Raw genomic sequence first — 27,603 nt, forward strand, 5'->3', positions numbered from 1 at the left:
TCATGTACTCACTCACTCACTCACTCCACTACTTGACATGGGCTAATGGTCATGTACTCACTCCACTCACTCCACTACTTGACATGGGCTAATGGTCATGTACTCACTCACTCACTCCACTACTTGACATGGGCTAATGGTCATGTACTCACGCACTCACTCACTCCACTACTTGACATGGGCTAATGGTCATGTACTCACTCACTCCACTACTTGACATGGGCTAATGGTCATGTACTCACTCACTCACTCACACACTACTTGACCATGCTCTAACTCCCAGACTGTGAAACCCGACTATATTCTGTGAGAATAAAGTGGAGATGGACACAAGTACTGGACTGATGTTTCTTAGCTCAGCTCCAATCCCACAAGACCATCTGGGAAGGAAGCAATTACTTAGCTGGGGGAATCATTACAGAACGACAACACCAATGTCAGCCATAATTCTTTTGATCCTTTTGCTTGATATATTGTTGGGGAAGGTTCTGTGCATCAAACAGATGAGGCCACATCATCAGGCAGTATCTTTAAGGAATAATTAAGTATGTGATCAGTCTTCAATAGAAACATTGTATTCTGAGTGAGTGAGTTAATGAGTGAAAGTGACACAGACTTTGTGCTGTAGTTGATCATTGATTAAACCTGAACCCAAGGTTCAGGCAAGAGTCAGTGAGTATGGTTTTATATTCAATATATTGCAATATTCCAGCAACATCACAGCGGGGACACCAGGAATGGGCTTCACACATTGTACCCATGTGGGGAATCGAACCCGGGGCTTCGGCATGACGAGTGAATGCCTTAACCACTAGGCTACCCCACCACCCAGGTTCTGGCAAGAGTCAGACTTGAAACACAGGGCTAGCAAAACCCATGATAATATACTGGACAAAAATAGTTAGGGATATACGTAAATTTTGAAATTATGAATAATGATCTATTTATTCATTGTCACACCGTTAAAATATCAATCATAAAATACCAATATCCTTAACTTATTTTGTCCAGTATACAATAAAGGTTAGACTCAGTCATGTTGATAAAAACAAACTCAGGCAACAAGTTAAGAAACCAAATTCACATTTCTTTTCTTATACAGAAATGTCATCAAGAATTACGAAAATTTCAATCCCTTTTCCCAAATTTTTAAAACATATTATTTTTTATCTAACTGCTCAATACCGTTCAGACTCATGGTATATACTGTAGTAAAAAAGTTGGGGATCATGACCATTTTTAGGCATTTTTGGGTGGGTAAAATTATGTGCTCAGCTGTCCTCAGAAAGAATATCCCCCAAAATATTCATGATCAATTATTTTTTTGCAGTGCATATTCCACAACATTGCTGGGGAAACCATTAACTTCACAGGCCAAAGCATCACTTTTCCAAGTACAGAACATTTGGCTTTTATTTCAGTAGGTCTCAGCATGATCAGTAAATACTTTGTTTCTACCTCCTGGACGTTATCATTATGTGTAGTATGTACATGTGATTAGTAAATGTCATAAATCAGCGTGGTTGTTAATTAATCCTAATTTTTCAGATAATTACTTTAGTTTTTGCTGAAACAATTAGGACGGCTGTGTGTCAAGTTAATTCATAATAAACTTGCCAATAAGCAAACGATGCTTCCACATAAAAGAATATTTTTTTAGGCTGATGAAGAGAATACTTGAATACTACAGTTAACTGGTTATCGTCTTCATAATTATATATTTATAAACAGAAAATATCTGATTATCAGCTGAGATATATGTATAATAGGTGTGGAATTTCTGTATCTGAATGTCATGGCCAACATGAACAATTCCATTGTCACCATGGGTACAAGACAAAGTAATGCTGACTTTACCTAATCTAAGATGGATTCAAAATAAAGTTCCCTTGGAAGGCTTCAAAACTTCTCATCATGACGATAAGAAGAAGAAACAAGAAAGGGTATTTGGTTTTTTTAGTGTTGCAGGAGCAAGGTGAGCTAAATACTCAAAAACTGCACACAGTATTTCCTTAATGACATTAATGCATGGATATTGCTGCATTCTGAACAACAACACTGAGTTTATTTCTAAATCACACAGAATATTCATTATCTTAACTTTGGAGCTGAATGCCTCTAACTCGACATACGCGATCACCTCTGCTAATGGTGTTTATGTGTTACCCTACAAAACTGTATCTACTTAACCTACAGTCCAACAAAGCACTTTATCCCACACCTGGAGAGGATATATTGATTGATGCTGGCAATAACCTATATCTCCCGTGGGGTAGGTATATAATGCCCTACCCTAAGAATCAGGTCACCAAGTCCAGTGCCACGTGGTTACTGTCGTTCATAGATAGGATAGATTATAGGATTACAGTCAGTTGGTTATTACTGTACAGAAAATGGGTCATAAAATATTTATAAATAGTACTGGACATTGCAAGACAAAATATTATGAAGTTTTTGTTGTGGGGTGACTGTGAGACATTTCCATCTGTTAACCAGGGCACCAGATAAGGGCCGTATCGGCATATGTAACGGATATAAAATGTGCACGATACGGTAGGAAATAATTTAGAAAACGTAGCAGATAGGAACTACAGCAATGGTGTATGGTCTTAGAATCATATTTATCTGAAAAAAGTACTGTTTTATTGTTTATTGACCTGTTTACACAAGAGTACCAATGTTGTGGTGCATATATGAAACGAAACACAAGATTAGTGATACTCCATTAAATTCCATTAGTACTCTAAATTCACTCTTAAGATTTTCCAGTACTCCTGCATTGAAACAGTAAGGAGTACGTACCCCTGATGTTGAAAATTTATCTGGAGCCCTGGTTAACATCATAAGCGGCTAAACTGTTAATGCTAAAGAACCATCAACATTTTTTCCCTCATTTACAAAAGTGTTTGCAATCTCTATATTTTTAAATTATTTCAATACTGGTGAGATTAACATTTTTAGAGGAAGATTTTCTTGTTGGAACTATTTTTTCAAAAAAAACCCTGGTAACATTTACATACACTCTGACAACATCTTTAATATAAAACCATTTAAATAACTGGCAACATTTACACGCGTGTCTGGAATCTCTTCAAAGTTAAACAATTTTTAAAACTTAAAACCTTTCCATGTGGCCTGTCAGCAATCTCTGCAAGAACTGATGGATCATCAAATTGAGTCACTCCTCTGATGATCAACGAACATGACTAATGAAAGATCATGGTTTTACTTTTCCCTGCTGTTTTAAGTTTTCCCGTAAAGTTATCGGATGCTGTTCCCAACAAGGAAAAAACAACCTCTTAATGTCCACATAAATCACGGAAACCAGTTCATTCCTTAGAAATCCTCAACAAATATAATAATGGATGTGTAACAACATGTCCTCAATTAAATCGATAAAACACACAATCTATTTACACAATGCTGTAAAGGTAATCAATTTTTGGATCATTTGAACTATATGTAGACAATAAGCTAACAGCTTCTTTCATCCGTACAAGATTCTTTTGTTCAAGCATCGTTTCTTTGAACAATGAAACACACTTTTAAATACTTGAGGACAGAGCGATCAAATATATGTGAAACTCAGGTCGGTGGAGGTCCGTGGATGAAAGAAAGACAAAGAGATGGAGGGGTGGGGGTAGATGGGGGAAGAGAAGAAGAAACAAGAAGGGTAAAAGGGTATTTTGGGTTTTCTTAAGCTAGAAGAGCTAAACACTCAAAAACCTGCACACAGTATTTCCTTAATGACATTAATGCATGGATATTGCTGAATTCTCTTATAGATAATTCTGCAGATTGATGCTCATGCTGTTGATCACTGGACTGTTTGGTCCAGACTCGATTATTTACAGACCGCCGCCATATAGCAAGAATATTGCTGAGTGCGGCGTAAAACTAAACTCATTCACTCACTCACTCACTCAGCCCCTGAGCCATATTACCCCTTTCCAGGCAAACCTTTCTGTAACGCAAAAGTCCCAATGGGGCAGGTTTAAATTGTCCTAGACCCTGAAGGGTGGTGGGGTAGACTAGTGGTTAAAGCGTTCACTTATTACAAAGACCCTGGTTCGATCCCCTACATGGGTTCAATGTGTGGACCTTACTTCTGGTGTCCCAAAGCGTGATATTGCTGGAATATTGCTAAAGTGGCATAAGACCAGGGCTCGAAAAAATCAAAACTCTGTACTCGCCCTGCAGGGCGAGTAATATGAACTTTCCACTCGTCCTTCTAAAATTGTACTTGCCCTATAGATCATGCAACACAATGAATGTAAATTAAAATTATTTAATTTCAAAACGTTTGCTTGGAATCAAACTACACTAAACATTACTTACTTTGTCATCTGTACAAAATCTTTCCTTAATCTAATTTTCAGTGTACATGGTAAAATATATCAAGTATTTTATCTAACCTGGAAATTACCTATGTATAATCATAAAAACAAATCATCACCCAAAAGAAAAGTTGACTACGATAAATGATCGGTAATAACAAGCAGGCAATTCCCTATTATAAAGCTTATTCTGATTTGACAGCAGTAACATTCATGTTGTGATGATTTTTCTCATTGGTCAGTTTATTAATAGCAGCCAATCACGAAATTCGAAGCATTTAGGTTACAAAATCAGGCTGCATGATATCTGTTAAAAATAGATACCAAACGCACATCAAGACATAAACTTTGCGGGTTAGTTTTCGGGGAATTTGAAAATACTGCTAATCGGGAATGACGTAAAACTGAAACTTTTTGTTTTGAAAAATAGTTGGGTTAGAAAGCGTAACCGTCGTCTAGGACGAGCAAATTATGTTTTTCACTTGGCCGAAACAAATTTTACTAGTTAATACGAGCAGACGAGTGGAATTTTCAAGCCCTGAAGACTATACTCACTCGATTTGCATCGGCTTTCTTGAGTATAATTGTCCTAGGTCTGTATGACAGACTAGCACGACTGTTGATAACAGAACCAACAGATGGGTACCCCAGCATCTAATTGTAACTCATTACACTGATCAGTTAGGCTGACATTTATCTAAATGTCACTTTCACACTCCAAATGTATCTCATGGTGTTTTTGTTGGTTGAAAAACATTTTTTTTCAAATCAAAATACATTTCAATTACCAAGGATAACAGTAATTAACAAAATGTCAAGTCAGGCGTGTTGAAATACCACAATGTTCCGCTTGCTCAAGGGCATTTGAAAATATAATTCTACTTGACCAGCCTGATTTTCAAAGTGCCATGATACATCAGATAAAAAAACAGAGTGAGTGAGTTTAGTTTTACGTTGCATTGAGTAATGTTCCAGCAATATCACGACAGGGGACACTAGAAATAGGCTTCACACATTGTACCCATGTAGGGAATCGAACCCGAGTCTTCGTGTGACGAGCGAATGCTTTAACCACTAGGCTACCCCAACGCCTTGATAAAAGAACAGAACTTCAATTACATCATCAATACCAATTAAAACTAATTCACACCATCTCAGTGTTTTGCTTGTAGTCACACTGTCACATACGTGTGTCAACCACCTTTATACTTAATGTCAGTCCCAGTTACTTGACAGCCATGCCATGTTGTTACCCATGGCAACAAGAAGAGGTTCACACTTTTGTCATTTGCATGCAGTTTTTACAAATCCAAACTTAAAAATAGTAAACAAACTGCATGTTTCTAATTCCCTTGAAAAGGTGGACAAATATTTTAAGACAGTTAAATCTCAACTACAGAAAACATAGGTGTGTGAGGGGTTCATTCAGGACTAATTTGAGATCGATATTTGGTCTTAAGGTTGTAGCAAATGTCCATTAAAATTTCCAGTTTGGATTGAAACATTTCCCAATTCTTGCTGTTCCATACACAAACTTAATAGCTTTGTTAGGCGTTTTGTATTTCGCTGAAAAGAGGACCAATTTTGACCAAAAAACACCTAATGCTTAGTGTGGCAAATATTGCATCAAGTTCAATAATCATACAAACAGTGTCTGCGTGCCCCATCGAAGAACCACAAATTTACTGAACTTTGAAAAAATATTGAATTTTGTTTATCATTAGCAGGAAAAATATTTTGTCTTGTTCCCCAAAAAAAAAAAACAAACAACAACACCAACAAAAAAAAACAAACAACCAAACAACAACAAATAATTCCAATTGCCTGCAACTATTACATGTGACAATATTAAGCCCCAGTTGGAGGACAATCACCAATGGAGCAGGTGCTTGCCCTTGATTACGACTGACGCACAACTTATCTGACGGATCTCAACAACAGGTGCTTGCTCACACAACCAACAACATAATCATAACAGCATCAAGCCAAGTGCCACAAGAAATAGTCTGATCACACCAAAATAGGGAACTTGCTATGAATAAATATTTGTGCTGTTGGCTTTTCAAACAACACCACTACCTATAAAACATATATTTAAATCAACATTTTCTGTAGATCTATATGCATTTACATAAGGGATGATTGTTAGCTGATCTAACAAGACACAAGTCTGGGTGAGGGAGGGAATGTTTTATGCCACTTTTAGCTTTAATCCAGCAATATCATGTCAGGGATACCAGAAATAGGCTCACACATTGCTTCTTAGTCTGTTTCAGTCCCTGAACCAAATTATTTTCCCTACTGCCAAGCCCTCTCTGCAGTGCTGAAGCCCTAAATAAAGCAAGTCTAGATTTCCTCAGGCTCATCATGCACATTAAGTTATTACCTTGCTCCAATTAAACTGCTCCACACAAATACCAGTGTACAGACTCAAGCAGACAGGTCTGAAGAAAAGCAGGCTCTGTCTGATGGGCATCTTGAGGGAAATACAGGGACATATCACTCATTTTGAGCCACGTCCTGAACCAACATTTCAGGGCTCGATTTAAGAGATGTTAACCTACTTGCACCAGGTGCAACCTGAGATAAAAACATAGTTGCACCAGCCAAATTCCAAGTCTGTCTCACAGTCCTTGAACCACATTATTTTCCCTACTGCCTCGCCCTTTCTGCATTGCTAAAGCCCTAAATGAAGCAAGTCTAGATTTCCTCAGGTTCTGATTCTCTGGTCTCCCTGGGGCTCCTTTTCAATTTAAATGGGCTTGTTTGTTACTATCAACTGATATATATATTCAGAGACTATGCATTAGTCTACCTACTGCCTAGCACTCCCTGCAATGATAAAGCCCTAAATGAAGCAAGCCTAGATTCCCTCAGGTTCTGAATTTCCCACCTGAATGGGGCTCCTTTTCAATTTAAATGGGTTTATTTGTTACTATCAAAATTAGATATATTCAGAGACTAAGCGTTAGTCTAATTACTTCTGTTTGAGAAGTTAACCCAGGTCTTCGATGAGACGAACAAATGCTTCAGTAGAAGCCACCTCTACACTCAGCTACACTACCCCTCAGGGAAAACTTGCTATGTCAGCCTCTAGTTAATGATGCCAAATTATTACATATACTAACTTATTACATATACTAAGTCCTTCCAACATAACTATAAGAGTATTAAGAAGAATTAACATCAAGTCAATGTTTGGAAACAAACCGAAAATCAAGGGATCATAACGCTTCTGTTAAAGATTGTGGGTTCCCCAGATTTAAAGTACATGATATAGTATCAAACAAACAAGCAGCTTTTATTTCTGTAACAGTACCCTGTCCCAACAATGCTAATCACTTCTATCTCGGACAATAAGACTAAGTCTGATCAGCAGGACTTCTGACACTCTAACTGCTGTGACACTGCTGTCCAGTAGGTGTTGTCCACAAGGGATTAGCCTGCATCTGGCCTTGCTTGCTGAATACCAGCTGGTCAACAACAATAGTTCATGCTGAGGACTGCCCACAGGGCAAGGTGCATCATAAAACACTGCAGATCAAATACAATCAGTGTTAACTCGAAATGTGGATCCCAGGGTCTTTGAGATTTGCTTCTTTAGATCTATTACCACTGTGATAATCTCATGATTAACATTGGGAGGTTGGGACAAGGATCCTTGCTTTTGATATCATTTTGCTTATTAATGATGACAAATGCTTAGAATTTGTCGACATGAAATTGCATGCCACCCAACAATCTGCAGTACAGTCTCAGAGTCCCTGAAGTGCATTATTTTCCGTTCCGCCCAGCCTTTTCTGCAATGCTATGGCAATAAATGAAGCAAATTTAGTTTTACACCACACTCCAGCTATATGGCGGGGGTCTGTAAATAATCGACTTTTATCGAGTCTGGACCAGACAATCCAGTGATCAACACCACGAACATCGATCTGCGTAACTGGGAACCGATGACATGTGTCAACCAAGTCCGCGAGCCTGACCACCTGATCCCATTAGTCGTCCCTTACGACAATCATGGGTTACTGAAGGCCAATATTCTAACCCGGACCTTCACGGGTCTAAGAAGTTGGAAGTGCATGTATGAAACCTTTATGAATAACAACTTCCTTACTGTTTCTATCAGGTTGTTCTTGCTCCTATATTCACCTGATGAATCTTTTAATGAATTATTCACAGCAGCTGGGTTCATGTATATGCAATGCCTGCATTTGATCAGTATATAAGATCCACGAGGAAATGGTATACCGATACATATGCTGAATATTGATGTGCACATATGTTGATACAAGGAGTAATGCTGCAAAGAGCTGCTATTTAATTGCGTTTTCAAAATCTATATTGCATGCTTGAATGTAAACAACTCAAAATACCAAATGCACCTTTTAGATGCTGAGCATGTAAATGAAAACAGAACATGAAAGGTAGCCTTGCTCCAAGGCTACCGAATGCTAAGCCCATGGATGTATAGTAATTCTATCCTTTAAAGAGGCAAGTCTACATAAGCAGACATAGACTAACAACTAGTCTCTGAAATGAACATATTTTACTGAAAAAAGTTCATAGTAAAAATATAATATAATGAAAAGGAGCCCTGAGACTTTCTTCATTTTCAGAAGCTGAGGAAATCTAGACTTGTGTGGGCTTTCTTGGATATATTTGCTTCAGGGTCTGTACGACAGACTAAAGCAGACAGTACAAGGATGTCAGTCTGTTCTTTGTATTTTTTGGAAATTTTCATTTCAAGTGTTCATTATTACCATAGAAACGTGTGCATGACTACATGAAAAGTAATTGGCAGCATTATTATTGCATTATTATTGCAACTTTATAATATATTAAGATGCTAAGGAACTCATTTGACATGCACATGGTGGAAGTAAAACAAAACCTTCACTGTATGTTATCTAAGTAAGTCAGCAATTCCACAATCATCTAACATCATGAAAATAGATGATATGATTAACATTATGTACATATCATTGTACATACAATGCATGTTGAAGACCCACAGATTTATGTAACTACTGCTTCACCATTAATATGTCATTACTAATACAAAACACCATCATAATTGTCTTGGGCTAAAGTCACACACCAGACTGTTTAACAAGTTATTGCAGTAAATGATGTTCTGGTATTGAATTTCATTGATTTTTATGCCAGATAAAAGGTTATATCCCCTTGTGGGCAGAACTGCGAACAAGTGAGTTAGTGGCTTACAAAACAACCCTATGCGTTAAATAACAGTCATAATGGCTTTGACTAAAAGATGTTCAACAACTATGCATATGAAACTCATTTGTCATTATAAATGAGTTACGTAGTCATAATATTTTACAACACAAACTCAAATTATTTCACAAAATAGGTGAAATCACATAGCTCTTTACGTGTATCAATGAACAGAAGAATATCTTTCATGTTGGAAAGGAAAAATGTTTCACAAGTTCGATATATGTAAATAATTAATCTCCAACATGTCAATACAGGAAAAATAAACATGTCCCTGTTATCTTAACATACTTGAAGTATCTAGACATATCTACAAAAATATATTGGAATTTCTCTCTGTATTTGAAAATATGATATCGTGATAAGTGTACACCTGAATGATTTCACGCCTGGCAGCCATGACTGGGATCCCTCATCATTCATAATAAAGTCACAGTCTTATCTTGACCTATCTGCATATTTAGTAAGTGATTTTGGATAGAATTTGAAATAAAGGATCCAGAATTAGTAGGGTGTATACAACGTTGTAAAAACTTGGAATGCTACCAAAGACAATGTAGACACAATACGGTATAGGTCTACATGATAACAGTTCTTATTGGCAGGTGATTGCACTTAGAGCCGTTTGGTACACATATTTCGGGATAGTCTTTGACCATTTGCATTTATCTGTTTCTTCTTTGATGACTAGCATTAATAAAACAAAAGATGTAAGTCTGGGGAAATGATAAACAAGTGAATATATTTACGGCAGCACTCGCCTAACAGTGGTCTTCTCGCGATGTCAGAACTGTCAAAACAAATCTAGAGGTTACCTTATGTTATGTTCAACAGAAGGCGAGGTCTAATAAACATATACTTACATGGCTCATGCTCTAGGCTTGCCTGAACTCCTCTTGAGATATCAGACAAGGTGATCAGCAGACAGATGACAAAAACCTGCCGCCACATGGTAAAGCCTTCCACTCTGTCCTCGACCAAAGTACTCCAACCTACATCATTTTGGCTGCCATACTGACACAAACCATCCTCGCGGGATCTCGTAGCAATCGAGGTTTGACGTCATCATGGATAATACCATAATATATTCGTGACGACTATTTGAATACCTCGAACAATTTTAGGAAGCTTCAGTCGAATTCAGGAAATAGGTCGTTTATTTCTTCTCAACGATCATTTTGCGTGCTGGTCATTGAGTAAAACGTTTGTCAGTCTTGAACATTTTTTGAAAACCGACAAATTAATAGTGTGTCTACCCGTATATGGTTTGATTTAACGATCAAGTGTATTCTTAACCACGCAAATTACCATTGTTTAAAATATGTGAAACTTGTAAGTAAACATAATTCACATGATACCGTTCTAAACGCTAAACCTCAGCATCATTTGCGTAATGAATATCTTTAAAATTATGATTATCCTTTTAAATTATGATAATTGATAAAGAGTCATACAGCTATTAATCATGTAAAGGTTAATTGTTTATCGGCTGGCTAAAGCCAGCGGATAAAAGCTGTATTCGTTAGGGTCATTTACAGATGAATATGCACATTAAAAGGCCAACATGAACTACTTCAGTATTTACAAATAAACAAGTCTCGGTGAACAAATTTGTAACTTTCAAAGCATCGTATTTATTAACAAAATAAAAAAAGAAGGAAAAAAGAATTTGCACGGACACCTCATACTTTTCATCCGAAGATTATAAAGTATTTCATCCAAGTTTTACGATTTTAAGTAACTTGGAAATATTACGTTGATTGAATAGGATGATCTGAAAGAAGTTATTTTCTTCTATGTTGTGGTATGGGCGTTTCCGGAAACTGATCGAGATTATCTAGCGGTGAGACATGTTGTTTCCGCATATCATTTCCCGGCGATGCCCAGCACAGAGCAGGCTGTGCACAAAATATATATTTCAAAGAAATCAATGCCGTGTAAAGTTATTTTAAATACGTGGAGAATTTTCGCCTATATAGTTCCTCCACTTATTATGTTATCTATATATCTGTTGCGCAGAAATGAATCCTGCCTATAGTTAATATATATGTCGTTTGTTGTTTAACGCCACACTCAGCAATATTCCAGTTAAATGGCGTCGGTCTGTAAATAATCGAGTCAGGACCAGACAATCCAGTGATCAACAGCATGAGCATCGACATACGGACTTATGATACGATGACATGTGTCAACCAAGTCAGCTAGCCTGACCACCCGTTCCCTTAGTCGCCTCTTACGACAAGCATGGCCCTGGATTACTGAAGACCAATTCTAACCCGGTTTTTCACGGGTAGCCATGGGAGATAAATGTTACAGTCAATGTGTAGTACAATACACCTAAATATTTTCGTCAGTACACAAAATTGACTGAAAAATCTCTTTGTTATATATCAATTATTCGAGCCTGGACCAGACAATCAAGTGATTGACATAATCAGCATCAATCCACGCGCTTGCATCAACCACGTCAGAGAGCCTGACAACCGGATCCTGTGAGCTGTTGTTATGAAAACCATTGCTTCCTGAAGATTCTCACCCGGATGTTCACATTGTTACTAATAGAGTCATATTCTTCCTATTCTCTTGGGTGATTCCGACTCGTGTTGTTTTTCCATATTGACTGTATATGAAAAAAACCCCACACATTAGGAAACCTGTTTATAAGGTAATTGTATTCACCCAGGTGCTGATACATTGGCAAGTAATCTCCCTGAAGACAAAGGGATATCAGCACTATGTATGTACATGTAGATATATACCTGTTGCTAGGCGATAGAGATTTATCTCTTTACTAATATCGATTATATGCAGGTCAGGCCTATATTTTCCTTTAACAGATATTCTAGTATTACATGCATAGATAGAGGATAGGCCCAATGATGTCTGGTCCGAGTACTTGCCAGTATTGTGCTCAACAATATTCTAAACATTGGTGCCTAAGATTAGACTAACGCTTAGTCTCTGAACAAATATAACTTTGAAGATCCCCAATACAATGGGAAGATTCATTCAGTACCTAGGTAACATCTAGACTTGCCTCATTGAACAGTACGGGTTGAACGGTAAGTATTGTACACAAAGGGTTGAACGGTAAGTATTGTACAGTATTGAACGGTAAGTTATTAAAGTATTGTACACAAAGGGTTGAACGGTAAGAGTTGTACACCAAAGGGTTGATCGGTAAGTATTGTACAGTAAGGGATGAACGGTAAGTATTGTACACCTGCGGGTTGATCGGTAAGTATTGTACAGTAAGGGTTGAACGGTAAGTATTGTACAGTAAGGGTTGATCGGTAAGTATTGTACTGTAAGGGTTGAACGGTAAGTATTGTACACAAAGAGTTGAACGGTAAGTATTGTACACAAAGGGTTGATCGGTAAGTATTGTACTGTAAGGGTTGAACGGTAAGTATTGTACTGTAAGGGTTGAACGGTAAGTATTGTACACAAAGGGTTGAACGGTAAGTATTGTACATCTGCGGGTTTATCGGTAAGTATTGTACAGTAAGGGTTGATCGGTAAGTATTATACTGTAAGGGTTGAACGGTAAGTATTGTACACAAAGGGCTGAACGGTAAGTATTGTACAGTAAGGGTTGAACGGTAAGTATTTTACAGTAAGGGATGATCGGTAAGTATTGTACAGTAAGGGTTGATCAGCAAGTATTATACTGTAAGGGTTGAACGGTAAGTATTGTACACAAAGGGATGAACGGTAAGTATTGTACAGTAAGGGATGAACGGTAAGTATTGTACAGTAAGGGATGAACGGTAAGTATTGTACAGTAAGGGTTGAACGGTAAGTATTGTACACAAAGGGCTGAACGGTAAGTATTGTACAGTAAGGGTTGATCGGTAAGTATTATACTGTAAGGGTTGAACGGTAAGTATTGTACACAAAGGGATGAACGGTAAGTATTGTACAGTAAGGGATGAACGGTAAGTATTGTACAGTAAGGGATGAACGGTAAGTATTGTACACAAAGGGCTGAACGGTAAGTATTGTACAGTAAGGGATGAACGGTAAGTATTGTACACAAAGGGATGAACGGTAAGTATTGTACAGTAAGGGATGAACGGTAAGTATTGTACAGTAAGGGATGAACGGTAAGTATTGTACAGTAAGGGTTGAACGGTAAGTATTGTACACAAAGGGCTGAACGGTAAGTATTGTACAGTAAGGGTTGATCGGTAAGTATTATACTGTAAGGGTTGAACGGTAAGTATTGTACACAAAGGGATGAACGGTAAGTATTGTACAGTAAGGGATGAACGGTAAGTATTGTACAGTAAGGGATGAACGGTAAGTATTGTACACAAAGGGCTGAACGGTAAGTATTGTACAGTAAGGAATGAACGGTAAGTATTGTACAGTAAGGGATGATCGGTAAGTATTGTACAGTAAGGGCTGAACGGTAAGTATTGTACAGTAAGGAATGAACGGTAAGTATTGTACAGTAAGGGATGAACGGTAAGTATTGTACAGTAAGGGATGAACGGTAAGTATTGTACAGTAAGGGATGAACGGTAAGTATTGTACAGTAAGGGTTGATCGGTAAGTATTATACTGTAAGGGTTGAACGGTAAGTATTGTACACAAAGGGATGAACGGTAAGTATTGTACAGTAAGGGATGAACGGTAAGTATTGTACAGTAAGGGATGAACGGTAAGTATTGTACACAAAGGGCTGAACGGTAAGTATTGTACAGTAAGGGATGAACGGTAAGTATTGTACAGTAAGGGATGAACGGTAAGTATTGTACAGTAAGGAATGAAGACACATTGTAATAGTCTTACGCTTAGTCTCCGAAAATGTGTACTTGTAATAGAAACGTAACTCTATTTAAATTGAAAATGATTGAGCTCCAGTAAGATGAGGGGGTTCAGAAACTGAGGTGTGAATGGGTGAGATGGGTTTTACGAGATCCAGCAATTTACGCCTCTTACCAGCCATCACAAGCCTATATCACAAGCCGGGGTCACCAGAAATGGGCTTCACACATTGTCAGGGTTCCCACAATTTGGGGAAAAAAATCTGTGATTTTTCCAGACAAAAAATGCCATTTCCAGACACAACAATATATGTCCTAGGGTATTTTGATACATTTAAACATATATTAGGCTACTGTGTTTGAAATAAAACAATATCTTAAATACGTCCTCCCATCTCCCCTTACAGCTGTCCATTCACACCTCCTTAATGATAAGATGACATAATAAAAATGAAACATCAAGTGTAACAAGTTTTTTCTTTTACTTTTTAACTATCTTTATTGACATATATCAAATATGTTGATGGCTGCCATAGCCCATGTAGTGCTGTTAAGATATACAGTTTTGTTAGATAAAAAACAACAATGGTGCGTGCGTGCGAGTGAAATTTCCAGGTCTTGTGGGAACCCTGATTGTACTCATATTGGGAATCAAACCCGGGTCTTCGGCGAGACGAGCGAACGCTTCAACCACTAGGCTACCTCACCGCCCCTCAGCAGCTGAAGAAAATTTAGACCTGCTCCATTGGGACTTTTGCGTTACAGAAAGGTTTTCCGGAAAAGAAAATATGGCTGAGGGGCTGAGAGACGGAATAAACGTCCGAATGATGGGACAAAGTGAAGCGCTGATTCACACAGCAGTATCACAAGTGCACCTGTCAGTTTCTCAGAGACCGTCGGATAATTACAGCATGTGCCATATGCAGGCTGCAGGCTAACGGAAGGACCTGTTGGCTTTGATCATCAAGCGCCGGACCTCGGGGAATAATGCTAGTTACCTTACGTAACATTGTGACACCTAGGTCAAACGTTCACCAGTAAACCATCGCCTAGTGGTATATACTGTCCCCCATGACGTATATTCACGCCTCGCTGACTTTATTGGTCATCAATCAACAATTAACACTGACCATTAGGAGCTCCTAAGTCATAAATTTGTTTATTGTCAACCTGGGAAAGCCCGTGAAGCGTGATTTTGTTGTTTGCAGCTGCTCTCATAGATAAACATATTAGTAATATTAATTTCAAAATGTGTTTATATTAATATATTAAATTCTTTTAATTTAATTCATTCAGAAGATAATAAAAACATTATTTTAAAATTGTATTTGGATGATTTAATAAGCATAAATATGATCAAAATAATTATCACGATGTGGGAATGAAATTTTAAAGAATAAAGTATGCATGGGTTTTGTGTCTGTTTTGTTCGGTAGAGTACTGTTCAGGACTGAGAGTACCCATGACGGATATAGTATCGGGCACCTGTTGACGTCACATATCCGGAAACAACACTATTGAGCATGGATTCTAACGAAGAGGTGATATTTGAGGTCAGTGTGATTATCTTTACAGTTTCTTTGACAGTTGCCTAAATCCAGTTATCTTGGACGTGTCACTTTGTTATATTATGATAAATATGTTTATTAACTTGGATCGCATGGTTTTTTAATTAGCAGAAGTTAGGATGACTTTTGATTCTGCTGTCTTCACTGGGGGCAAGCCGTTGCCTGAAGCGATGTTGTTTACTTTCTGCTTCTAGTTTATGACAGGTCATTTTCAGTATCTATTCAAACACATTACGAAGGATGGAAATTTTCTGGATTTGAAAGGGATAATAAAATTGGTAATCACTCTAGCGGGTTTTAGTCGTAGTAAGAATGTTAGTAGCGATGACTTAACCGCAAGAGCTCGTCAAGCGATTGGTCATCCTCTGAACTGCTGCCAACTTCATCACAACTGAATCACCCACCCCCAACCCCCAACCTCTCACCTCTCACCCTTCAACATACATACAATTTGAGGTTTCTAAAACGTATTCACTGAATCCGGATATATATTTGCGAATGTCAGTTTCATTTTCCAGAGTTAAATACATTCATTATTATCACATTAGCTTCGTTTTCATGTTTGCAATTTATGATCATATGGTTTACATTTGTTGTGGTATACTTCATAACAGAGACAGTATATTCTGTATATGTTATTAGTTAGGAATAACAATGAAATTTAATTAGCTTGTGAATAAAGAATTTGCTTTTATTGTCCCTTTACTAGGAAGAAATTGTCAGGTGGTGGACTTAGTGTATTTTTTGGCAGTTAATGGACTGATCACAGCAAAAATTGGTTGGTGAAACATTCGAACGCTATGGAATCATGTCCAATTTATTTATGACCTGATTAAGTATTTCCTCTGTATTTGGTCACAAGCTAAAGAGTCCCCATTGCAAATGATGGTTCAACATTCATGTTTCTTATGTTTCTTCATAGTCATTAATTACATCAGTCAGTTTATGATATCTATTCAAAAACTATAGGTCATTAGAGCATATTAATTATTAAGTATGTCTTCTGAAATTCCTTTGAAACAACTTGGGATAATCTGCAACAAAATATAACTGTGACATTCTCTTTTCCAGGATTACCTGTACAAGTTAAGTGAACCCAAAACTGGAAAATTACATTTGTTGGGTAAATCAAAATGGAAACAAAAATATTTCCAAGTTAAGAGAGTTGGAGAAAAACCTGCATTGGATTATTTTAACAAGAAACCGAAGACAACCAGCACAACCCCCAAAGGTAAGGTTTAGTAATACATAGTGATCAACATAATTAAATCACGTGTCTGAAGCATATTTATTCCAGTAGCCAATGATAGTCTGATTCCCAGAGGCCCAGATAAGCTGCGTATCCGGGGTAAAATACGCCTATAAAATTTCCAATTACGCATTGAAAAATAATTGTTGCATACCAATTACGCATTTAAAATGTTAGATATGCAAAAAGTTTAAAACAAATGCGTACGGAATATATTTTTAAAAATCGCTTGCGTAATGAAAAAGACATCGATTGCTATCAAGTTGTACTGTTAGTATAGGACAAGAGTTGTACTGTCAGTATAGGATGAGTGATTTTAATGAAATCATTTCCATTATATTAAGGTTGGTTTTGATTAGGTATGACATAAGGTAGAACATACCTGCTTAGTAAACATACTCAATGACATAATACTTAGGTGAGTAAAATGACTGAAATACGCACATATTTGAAAGCAGTGGGTAACGGAAAATGAAATACCCACTCAACATTCATAATACCCACTCCCAAAAAATACAGTGGGTACAGTACCCACATGAGCTCAATCTTATCTGGAGCTCTGGATTCCAGTTTGATTCTGATGATGAGGGGCAGTGGGGTAGCTGAGTGATCTAAGCATTCGTTCATCACACCGATGACCCGGGTTCGATTCCCCACATGGTACAATGTGTAAAGCCCATTTCTGATGTCCCCCGCCACTATATTGCTGGAATATTGCTAAAAGTGGCATAAAACAAAACTCATTCACTCTATCTAGACAAATCAAAAGTTTCTGAAAATACATCATTTTGATAGAAACAAGCAGCTCCATTAAAATTGAAAAGGAATCCTTGAGAGTTGGTAGTTTCAGACCTGAACCTGTGGAAACTCTACGCTTACTTCATATAGGGCTATCACATTACAACAAGACTGGCGGAAGGGGTAATGATATGGTTCATGGACTGTGAGACAGATTAGCATCTGGTACCTGTGCTCCTCGTCTTCACCAAAGTTGCCACACATCTACGTTCTCTCACGAAGGAGTGACGAGCCATTATATACTGAAACAAAAAAAGTTATTATCAAGAATTGTTAGAGAACTGAAAAGTGAATTAGTTTGGATAATGATTACATGACTTAACGGTGAGTGAGTATGGTTTACACCACTTTTAGCAATATTCCAGCAATATCATGGCGGGGGACATCAGGAATGGGCTTCATGCATTGTACCCATGTGGGGAATAAAACTCAGGTCTTTAGTGTGAAGAGCAAACGTTTTAACCACTAGGCTACCCCACCGCCCCCATCTTAACAGACTGGTCATTATTCAGCTGTGTATAGCCCAAACAGTTGTCAAGTCAGATCAGGGAAGCTTCACTTGCTTTAATGCATATTTGTGTCTTGCAACGACACACCCCAATTATGTCACCATTTTAGACTGCTGTCTATCTCTAATAGGAATGAAAACAAACATTTCACCACAGGTTGTGTAGACTGCCAAATTTGCTAAGCTGAATTTTAATTGGTTTATATTCTAATTTATTTCTTCAAAAATGTTTTAATGGGCCCATTGTATACATGATCTGTTTACATATAAGAGAGGACATGTAGTTTTATGTTCCTTGTAAACAAATCTTGTCATACGCAAGAACATAAACATAGTGGGTGGATGAGTTTAGTTTTACGCCACATTCAGCTATATGGCAGCGGTCTGTAAATATTTGAGTCTGGACAGGACAATCCAGTGATCAACAGCATGAGCATTGATCTACACATTTGGGATACGATGACATGTGACATGAACAAAGAATGTTTGACTGCATAACTGAGATACAGGTCATTGTGGCTTTACTAGACTAATGCTTACTCCCTGAAGTTATGGACCGCCTCCGTGATGTAGTGGTTAGAGCGTCCGCCCGGAGAGCGGAAGGTCGGGGTTCGATCCCCGACTGCGTCATACCAAAAGACGTTAAAATATGGTACTTGTTGGTCCCTGCCTGGTGCTCCGCATTAATGGGTACAACAAGGACTGGTCGGCTCGGAGTCAGTATAATGTGTCTGAGTGGGGTGTTCATGCTTCACTGCGGCATGGTATCTCAGTGGGCTAGCACTATAAAACCAGCTTCAGTCTGGGCTAGTGCAAGCAGCCGCACATACACACGCATTCACGTCATCATATGAGCGAAATATTCTCAAGCACGACGTTAAACCCAATTTCACCTCACCTCACCCAGAAGTTATAACATTTTGATATAAACAAATTATTCTATTTCACTTGACAAGGAGCCCCAGTGAGATAGGAGATTAAGAACCTGAGGAAACTCTAGACTTGCTCCATTTAGTGATTTTGCTCTACATAAAGGACTGGGCGGAAGAATAAATAATGTGTTCCAGGGACTGTGAGTGAGACGGACTATAACGTTAAACCAAAGCATTTCAGAAAACAGACCAGTATTCTTGAAGAATGTACTTGTCACCTATCCTCTCTCCGTCTTAATGAGTGCACCTGTCAACAATATGAACAGATTTGTTGTTGTTTGTTTATCGAATGTATTTACTACCATTTGACCTCATCACAGAGGTTGTCATACGTTTGTTATTTTCGTGGGTGCGTCTTCACAGGTCTCCATCATTTTGTTCCCACGCTTCCCATTGGTTGTTTGTTACAAAACTTAACTTCCTTTACGTTATACCCCTAGACTAACAACTAGTCTCTGAAATGAACATATTTTACAGAAAAAAAAGTTCATAGTAACAAAAATATAATATAATGAAAAGGAGCCCTGAGACTTTCTTTATTTTCCTGAAGCTGTGGAAATCTAGACTTGGCACATTTTCTAGATTGGATGGGCTTTCTTGGATATATTTGCTTCAGGGTCTGTATGACGGACGTGATGTTAATGGTTACCGATTTGAAACGAACAACCTTATTTCAATTTACAAGATAGAAATCTCTTGTGGAAATTCTTCAGAAGTTTTGTACTTCATAGAAGTAGTGATGAAATCAGAGATGAAATCTCTTATTATGGGTAGTGACAAATAGAATATATGAATTAAACGATGGGACCAACACTGAAATGGGATATCTGATTTCAATGCATGATGATTATAATTTATAAACAGGACTCTTTTCAGAAAGTAATGAGCGGCATTTTGCTGTGTAAATGATATTTCATATAGCACTATGTCAGGGCTCCAGATAATTTTTCAACATCAGGAGTACGTATTCCTTATGTTTTCAATATAGGAGTACTGGAAAAAAACTTAAGAGTACATTTAGAATACTGAATGGAATTTAAAGGTGTATCAGTAATCTTGTGTTTCATTTCATAAGCATCACAACATTGCTACTCTTGTGTAAACAGGTCAATAAACAATAAAACAATACTTTTTCAGATAAATACATCTGTAAATGATTTTAAGACCGTACACCATTGCTGTGGTGCGTATCTGCTAAGTTTTCTAAATTATTTCCTCCCGTATTGTGCATATTTTCTATCCCTACATACGCCGATACGGCCGTTATCTGGAGCCCTGCTATGAAAAAACCTTCTTGGATAGTAACAACATCTTCTGGGACATTTTCAACATCACCAGTTTCACCATTTTTTAAGAGATTCCTAATTAGAAGAGGCCGCTTTGGAGAAACCTGTGTTTATTGTTTGTTATACGAGCTATCAATTGAAGGATTGCGAAGTCCAAACTCGATTGTTTACAGGCTAACGCCTTATTATATTAAAGTGGTATTCCAATTAATTGAAATAATCGACAATTGGTTGCAGTGATCAAATGACCAAGCAATCGATCACATTTTCTCATTATCGAACACAAACGATTTTGGAACTACTGTTTTAGTGTTTGAAACACTTGACGATGGAACATCCTAGAAGTTGTCAGGGCCTGGAAACGTGTTTAACTCTTAGAAAACTCACTTCATTTACTGAAAGGTCATGACTGAATATTTCTTGAAGACTCCAGGATGTTTATGTTCAAGATATATTAGTCATCACTTTAAAGTAGCAAGTTACAACATTTTAAATTGGATCTGAAATTTGCAAAAGCAATTTGCGCAGTTTCTAAATAAAACAAAAAACAGCACAGAACCATGTTATACTTATCTGCAATATCAACTGAATAGGAAAATCTGAGAAATGACACTAACAATTTTTTTTTGATGATTGCTCGCTGGTAGTGAACAAATTATCAATTGTGAGATTGCAACCAATTCCCAACAGTATTATATTAGCTGGAATATTGTTAAGTGCTGCTTTGAAGTGCAAATATACAAAACATTCATGACATTGTTGACTGAAGTTATTTGGTTTAGCACTATTTAAGAAATTCAAATATGATTTATGATTTATACTTTTTGTAAAGAGTTGGTTCATATCGTCTTTGAAATTTGATTTTTTAAATACCAACTGTATAAGTGGTCTATGTATACAAGAGCTGGACATTAGCAGAAATATTTGTTTACTCAGTTTCTTAGCACAATGACACACGCTACAAGCATGTTAACAGGATATGGCTTGAAACACATTTAGAATATACATTATCATAAAGCTGCTTAGGAAAAATCATTTAGAACTGTTTGCATATGAGATATGTCACGTGATAAGATGGCGTCATATTAACGTGAAATAACTTTGAGTCAACAGGGCTTTGTCTTTTTCTACGAAGTGGGATCACATGATTGCTCACTTTGACAAATCACTTGTTGCTGGAAGTGACCATGTTAGGGGATATATCATAACTTTCAGTAGAATGGAATTATATCTTAAAACATTATCTACTTTTGAGAACATATCTAAAATGTCAAAGTTTATTTTTCTTATCTCTACAATTCTCAGAATAAGGTTTTAGTGAATATATGATGAGAACAGTCATACATTGTTGAGAAAAGAAAGGTTTTAATGTATTATGATACGGTCCCTACATGTATTCAAGCACAATGGCACTTGACCATGTATGAACAGTTCAACAATACAAAGTATTGCCACTGATTCCAGAATGCATGGAATTGCTGAATGAGGATGAAGACAATCAAACATAAACAATGGATTCCAGAATGGGAATGCCGGTCCTTTTGAATGAGGTGCAGAGCATGGGTTAAATGCCTTGAGATTTGGTGGACAATTTACAATGCAAGTGGTTTTTAACCCTATTTATTCTGATTTAGGATAGTCCTGTATCAGATCTTGTCTGAATTTTTTAAACCTGGAGGTCATGTTTTTAAAATATTGCATTTTATGCTATTATGTTTTTTTTAATTTCGTAACTCAAAAGTCATTTTGTAAATCAGAAATCATCAATAAAGATTAATTCATATTCACAAATTATGTCAAAACACATTTTCACAAATAAGAAATACAGTATGTTAGATATGTGCTAGCAGAATACGTAGCAAGCATATAATATATTTCTGTGAGTTCATGAATGCCCTGGATTTGGCATTGTGAAATGTCTTGAAACAGGCATAAGGCATCATAGACATTTTTGTGTTTTCCCTCACACAGCTGTCACCATTTGACCCAGATTTTAATACTTGGGCCCCTAAATTGTATAACACAAGACTTGGAAATATAGGTGAATCCCCAGTCACATGCTGGCCTTGGGTTTCAGGGATAGAAATACTTTTTTTTCTAAGTGTGCCTTAGGGCACCAGACAAATATTTTAGGTGTGCCTTTCAGAAATCGAGTATGGCCACATGTTTTTAGAATAAATGACAATGATGATGATCATTTGAAATTTATTGTTAAATAAAGAAATGGGTTTATGAGCATTCAAATATGTATGGTATTATTCAATTTGGAAAAAAATATTTGTTTTGAGGATTAAATGACTAAATGTGAGTTATGTCTCATAAAAAATTAGGAGTGTCAAGAGGGCACCGAGAACATTTTTTAGTCGTGCCATTTCTGTATTTACCGTGCCATGGCACACTAATATATGGGGTATTTCGAACCCTGGGTTTGAATCCCAGACTTGCTGTAATCGTGATTCTTGGATTCTTGGCACCATACATATTCTCAGGAATTTCTCCAAAGTGACGAATGTCCCAAACCTGTATCACCGTGGGCTGTTTCCTCCCACATCAAGCAGACATGACGTAGCATGAATACTAAACACCTTTTGATGTTGTTAATAAATCTCATTTTATGTACATATGAACTATAAGGTATTATAAAGTTCTTTGAAGCATCAAATATTTGGAGACATGAACAACCTGAAATTATGTAAATGGATGTCTCAATAAGAAGACCGGGCCATAAAGGGTTAATTAGGGAGGTGATAAGAAGAGCCCTGATGTCAGGATTGGTCTGTGAGGGTGTTTAACCCCAGACAGTAACCTCTGCTCTGCTGCCATTGTATGCTGATTTGTATTTGTGTAAATATTTGTAGAATCTGAAACACTTGGACCTCCTCAGTCCGAAAGATACTCACTCTTTGTCAAATGTCTGTTTTAAAAATGCTATGAGCAGATGCCTCATGAGTTATCACTATTTAGAAAGAATTACTTGATGTCTTACTTTGTCATGGTAAAATGGAGATAAACATACTGCATTGTCAATTAAAGGTTTTTGAAATCTGGTCATAAAGTATATTAAGTTTGATTCTGAGTGAAATGTACAGGTTTTGTGTCGACGTTTGAAAACCTCTAAATTGAATGTTTTATCACCTAATTGCTTACAATTCGTTTTGCCCTTGATTATCAACAGTTAAGCATGATTTATTATGGCGGACAACATCTTTATACTATAATAATGCCAATTTGACAGTTCATAATTAAATTCATTGGTCTGTTGCAGTGTGCGAAATAGTTCCAACATTTTCTTAGCCTGTTGGACTAGCGATGTCTGAAAGTTACTAGCCCACACAATAATTCACTAGCCCCAAATTTGAATGTAGAAACTAAGCAAAATATTTCAAGAATAGAAAGTGTCAGCATGATACAGGTTTCATCAGTAAGCTGCTAATACGATGAACATTTTTATCAGGCCATAATTTTCCCCGGTTTAAAAGTGTATCACAACTTTACAAGTCGGAGAGAGTTATATATTTGCAAAATGACCTCATGAATATTCACTAGCCAGTCGGGCCAGTGACTGTGGATATTTACTAGCCCGACTGGATTTTTACTAGCCACGGGCTAGCAGGCCTGTGGCTATTCCGCACACTGGTCTGTTGGTAGATGCGGAGATGAGGAAGGATGGCAATAAATGGACCAACAACTTCTTTACTACAGTAAGAGCGATTTTTCGTTGTAGGGATCACTTGCTTGATAGGAGCGGTAGCCTAGTGGTTAAAGTGTTTGCTCATCATGCCGTAGGCCCAGGTTCTATTGCCCACATGGGTAGAATATGTGAAGCCCATTTTGGGTGTCCCCCACTGTGATATCGCTGGAACATTGCTAAAAGCGGCGTAAGACCAAACTCACTCACTCACGTGCTTGATAACAGTGTTAGAAGCTACAACAAAACGTCACTCTCACTGTAATCAAGAATTTGTTCATCCATATATTGTTGTCCTTCCTTACTGCTCCAACTTCTAAATGCCTCTCAAAGAAGAATACAGAGATGGTCAGATGCAACTCAGTATGATAACTCACAGGATGTGGATGTTTCATATGCTTGAATGGTAAAGGCTCTTAAGTGATGACACACAAATATGGCATCCATTATAAAATTGTGAACAGATCTTCCTGTTACTTGACCTCGTGCCCTGTATATCGTGGAGGCTGGGTGGTAGACTAACGCTTAGTCTCTGAATATATATTATTTTGATAGAAACAAATAATTCCTTTTAAACTGAAAAGGAAGATTCTGAAATTGGTGAAATCTAGACTTGCTTCATTTAGGACATGATCATTGCCTAGCTGGGCAGACCATGTGCTTTGTATATGGAGGGGTGGACTTTGTTCGATGTTGGAGGACTTTGTTTGGTGTTGTACACTAAGGGGGTATTCTTTGGTGATGGAAGGGAAAAGAGCTTGTGAAACCATTAGGGGAATGTATTGATCTGAAATACTTTGACACTGTGAGCTGTTGTAAAGTGTAGAAAGTTTAGTGAAGGATTGATCTAGACCTGCCCAAACGCTAATATTTGACCTCTGTGGCAAATGTCTGTAAAATTCCCAGTTTGAATTTCAACATTCCCAATTTTCATGCGAATTTACGAAATTAGGAATAATCCAGTTTTGAATGATATCACAATTATTTTGCCAATGTGGCCTCACACTTTGGAATGCAGACAAATTGCGCTCTGTGAGGTGAGGTGAATTTGGGTCTGACGTCTTCGAGGTGATTGCACTTTCATTGCAATGTGTCCCTTGCATATGCGTGCCTGCGTACACGTGCTAGACTGGTTTTATGCTGGTTGCATAGTGCTGCTTTGCTCAGATAACATGCCATTGTTTGGATACCTATAATTAAGACACAATCTACTGACTCCAAGCAGTCCCTGTAACACATTATATTCCCTTCCATCGATCACATTCTCAATGCAAAGGACCTAAAGGCAGCAAGTCTTGATTTTCTTCATGTACAACTAACTGGGGCTCCTTTTCAATGTATATATGGAGCCAGTTTTTTTTTTTACAAATTTATATTCTGAGACTTAGCGTTGGTCTACACAGACACGCCGAAGACCCATGTTCGATTCCCCACATGGGCATAATGTGTGAAGCCCATTTCTATATCAAATCATTATTAATGTTATTTATTTGCAGGTTTTGTCAGTGAGAGCCCATTATGCCAATTGAATGCAATCCATTTTGGCCCTACGTACACTGAAAAACATGAAAATATCATACTCAATTTGGATGAAAATGATGAGTTGAAATGCACTCCAATCATGATTTTGACTTGGTTTAAAAATATTTTAGGGTCGGGGGTGGTTAGGATAGGGTCGGTCGGGTAACTGGAAACGGACAAAAAAAATTTTGCCTTGACAACAAACAAACAAACAAACAAAACAACATCTCTTAATCTGAAGGGATCTGGATTATGTTTTTAAACAATGACCTGCTGTCATAGCAGACCTCATAGGTTGCTGTAGTTGGACCTTAAGAATGTTTGACGAGGAATGCTGGAATTGATCTTTGCTTGGAACGTGGGAGGGGGATTTGAACCATAACAAATACTTTAAGCCCATCGAACATAACAGGGTAATGTTATGTTCGATGTGTAAATATGACACAAATTGATAATGATGGGTGTATTAAAAGGAAAAAAGTAATAATACTTTATTAATAGTTTGTGTATGTTGTGCAAATGATCAAATCAAGTAGTTATCTATAGGAGAGATGACAAATGGGAGTCAGTCAACAGGTTTCCGTTTTCAACATTGTATGGATGTTTGCGTAACGTGCCATGAATAAATGCATATTTGAAATTTCTTTTCAATGTATGAGAGGCGTGTGTACAATACCACATACAAATAACCCCAGACTGCAGGTAGAGTTAGGGGAGGGTGCCTGGTGAGGGGGTTAGTGGTAGGGGCAGGGGTTGCGTTGGGCTGTGGCAAGGAGTCTGTAGGTGTTGCTGCCACCCCTCCTATTGAAAAATAATGTGAGCACGGAGTATATCGAGATCCCCCTATTGAAAAATAATGTAAGGTGTGGAGTATAGCATGCCTCGTCATTGTGTGAAGCGTGACATCGTTCGCAGTCACTCTGCCTGTGTGGATCTGGGTCAAGTGCCGGAGACAGTTAACAGTGTAATTTGTCATGTAACCTTTGATAGATTACACACTCGTCATACGGTTCTGTTGTCTTTATTACATTGTTAGAACATAAACACATTATATTGATATTTTCAAGCAATTTTGTCACTAGGAAAATGTTTTTGTTTCATTGATTATAATTTGGATTTGTCAATGCAAGACAAATAAAAGACAATTCCAAGGTTGTTTTGATTTCAGCGAAGTAAATTGATGATGTATAGATAATGTCATCAGGTGTAAACATATTTGATCAAAGGTCAAATTGTTGTTTATCAGTTCTGATGGTATGGAAACTGAAGAGTGAGTGAGTGAGTTACAGTTACACGCTTTTAGCAATATTCCAGCAGTATCATGTCAGGGACACCAAAAATGGGCTTCACATATTGTGAGGTGAGGTGAAATTGGGTTTTACGTTGTACTTGAGAATATTTCGCTCATATGACGACGTGCATGCATGTGTATGTGTATGTGTGGCTGCTTGTACTAGCCCAGACGTAAGCTGGTTTTATAGTGCTAGCCCACTGAGATACCATGCCGCAGTGAAGCATGAATACCCCACTCAGACACATTATACTGACTCCAAGCCGACCATTCCTTGTTGTACCCATTAATGCCCAAGCGCCAGGCAGGGACCAACAAGTACCATATTTTAACGTCTTTTGGTTTGACGCGGTCGGGGATCGAACCCACGACCTTCCGCTCTCCAGGCGTATGCTCTAACCACTACACCACGGAG

At 37.6% G+C, this 27,603-nt stretch overlaps 2 protein-coding genes across 2 annotated transcripts in view; one reads left to right on the forward strand and one right to left on the reverse strand.

The window, feature by feature from the left end:
• Nucleotides 1-10,627, reverse strand: part of LOC124280873 (neural proliferation differentiation and control protein 1-like) — a 73,194-nt gene extending 62,567 nt beyond the window's left edge. Inside the window, exon 1 of the mRNA XM_046716866.1 lies at nucleotides 10,439-10,627. Within this exon, the coding sequence (XP_046572822.1) occupies nucleotides 10,439-10,526 (88 nt within the window). The 5' untranslated portion in view covers nucleotides 10,527-10,627. The remainder of the gene's footprint in view (nucleotides 1-10,438) is intronic.
• A 5,180-nt stretch (nucleotides 10,628-15,807) lies between these two features.
• LOC124280881 overlaps nucleotides 15,808-27,603 on the forward strand; it is a 32,581-nt gene continuing 20,785 nt past the window's right edge. The window contains 2 exon segments of the mRNA XM_046716874.1: nucleotides 15,808-15,900; nucleotides 16,987-17,146. Coding sequence (XP_046572830.1) covers nucleotides 15,871-15,900; nucleotides 16,987-17,146 — 190 coding nt within the window. The 5' untranslated portion in view covers nucleotides 15,808-15,870.

Source organism: Haliotis rubra, unplaced genomic scaffold (assembly GCF_003918875.1).
Source record: "Haliotis rubra isolate DU_JTF1 unplaced genomic scaffold, ASM391887v1 Scf1079, whole genome shotgun sequence".
Lineage (NCBI taxonomy): Eukaryota > Metazoa > Mollusca > Gastropoda > Lepetellida > Haliotidae > Haliotis > Haliotis rubra.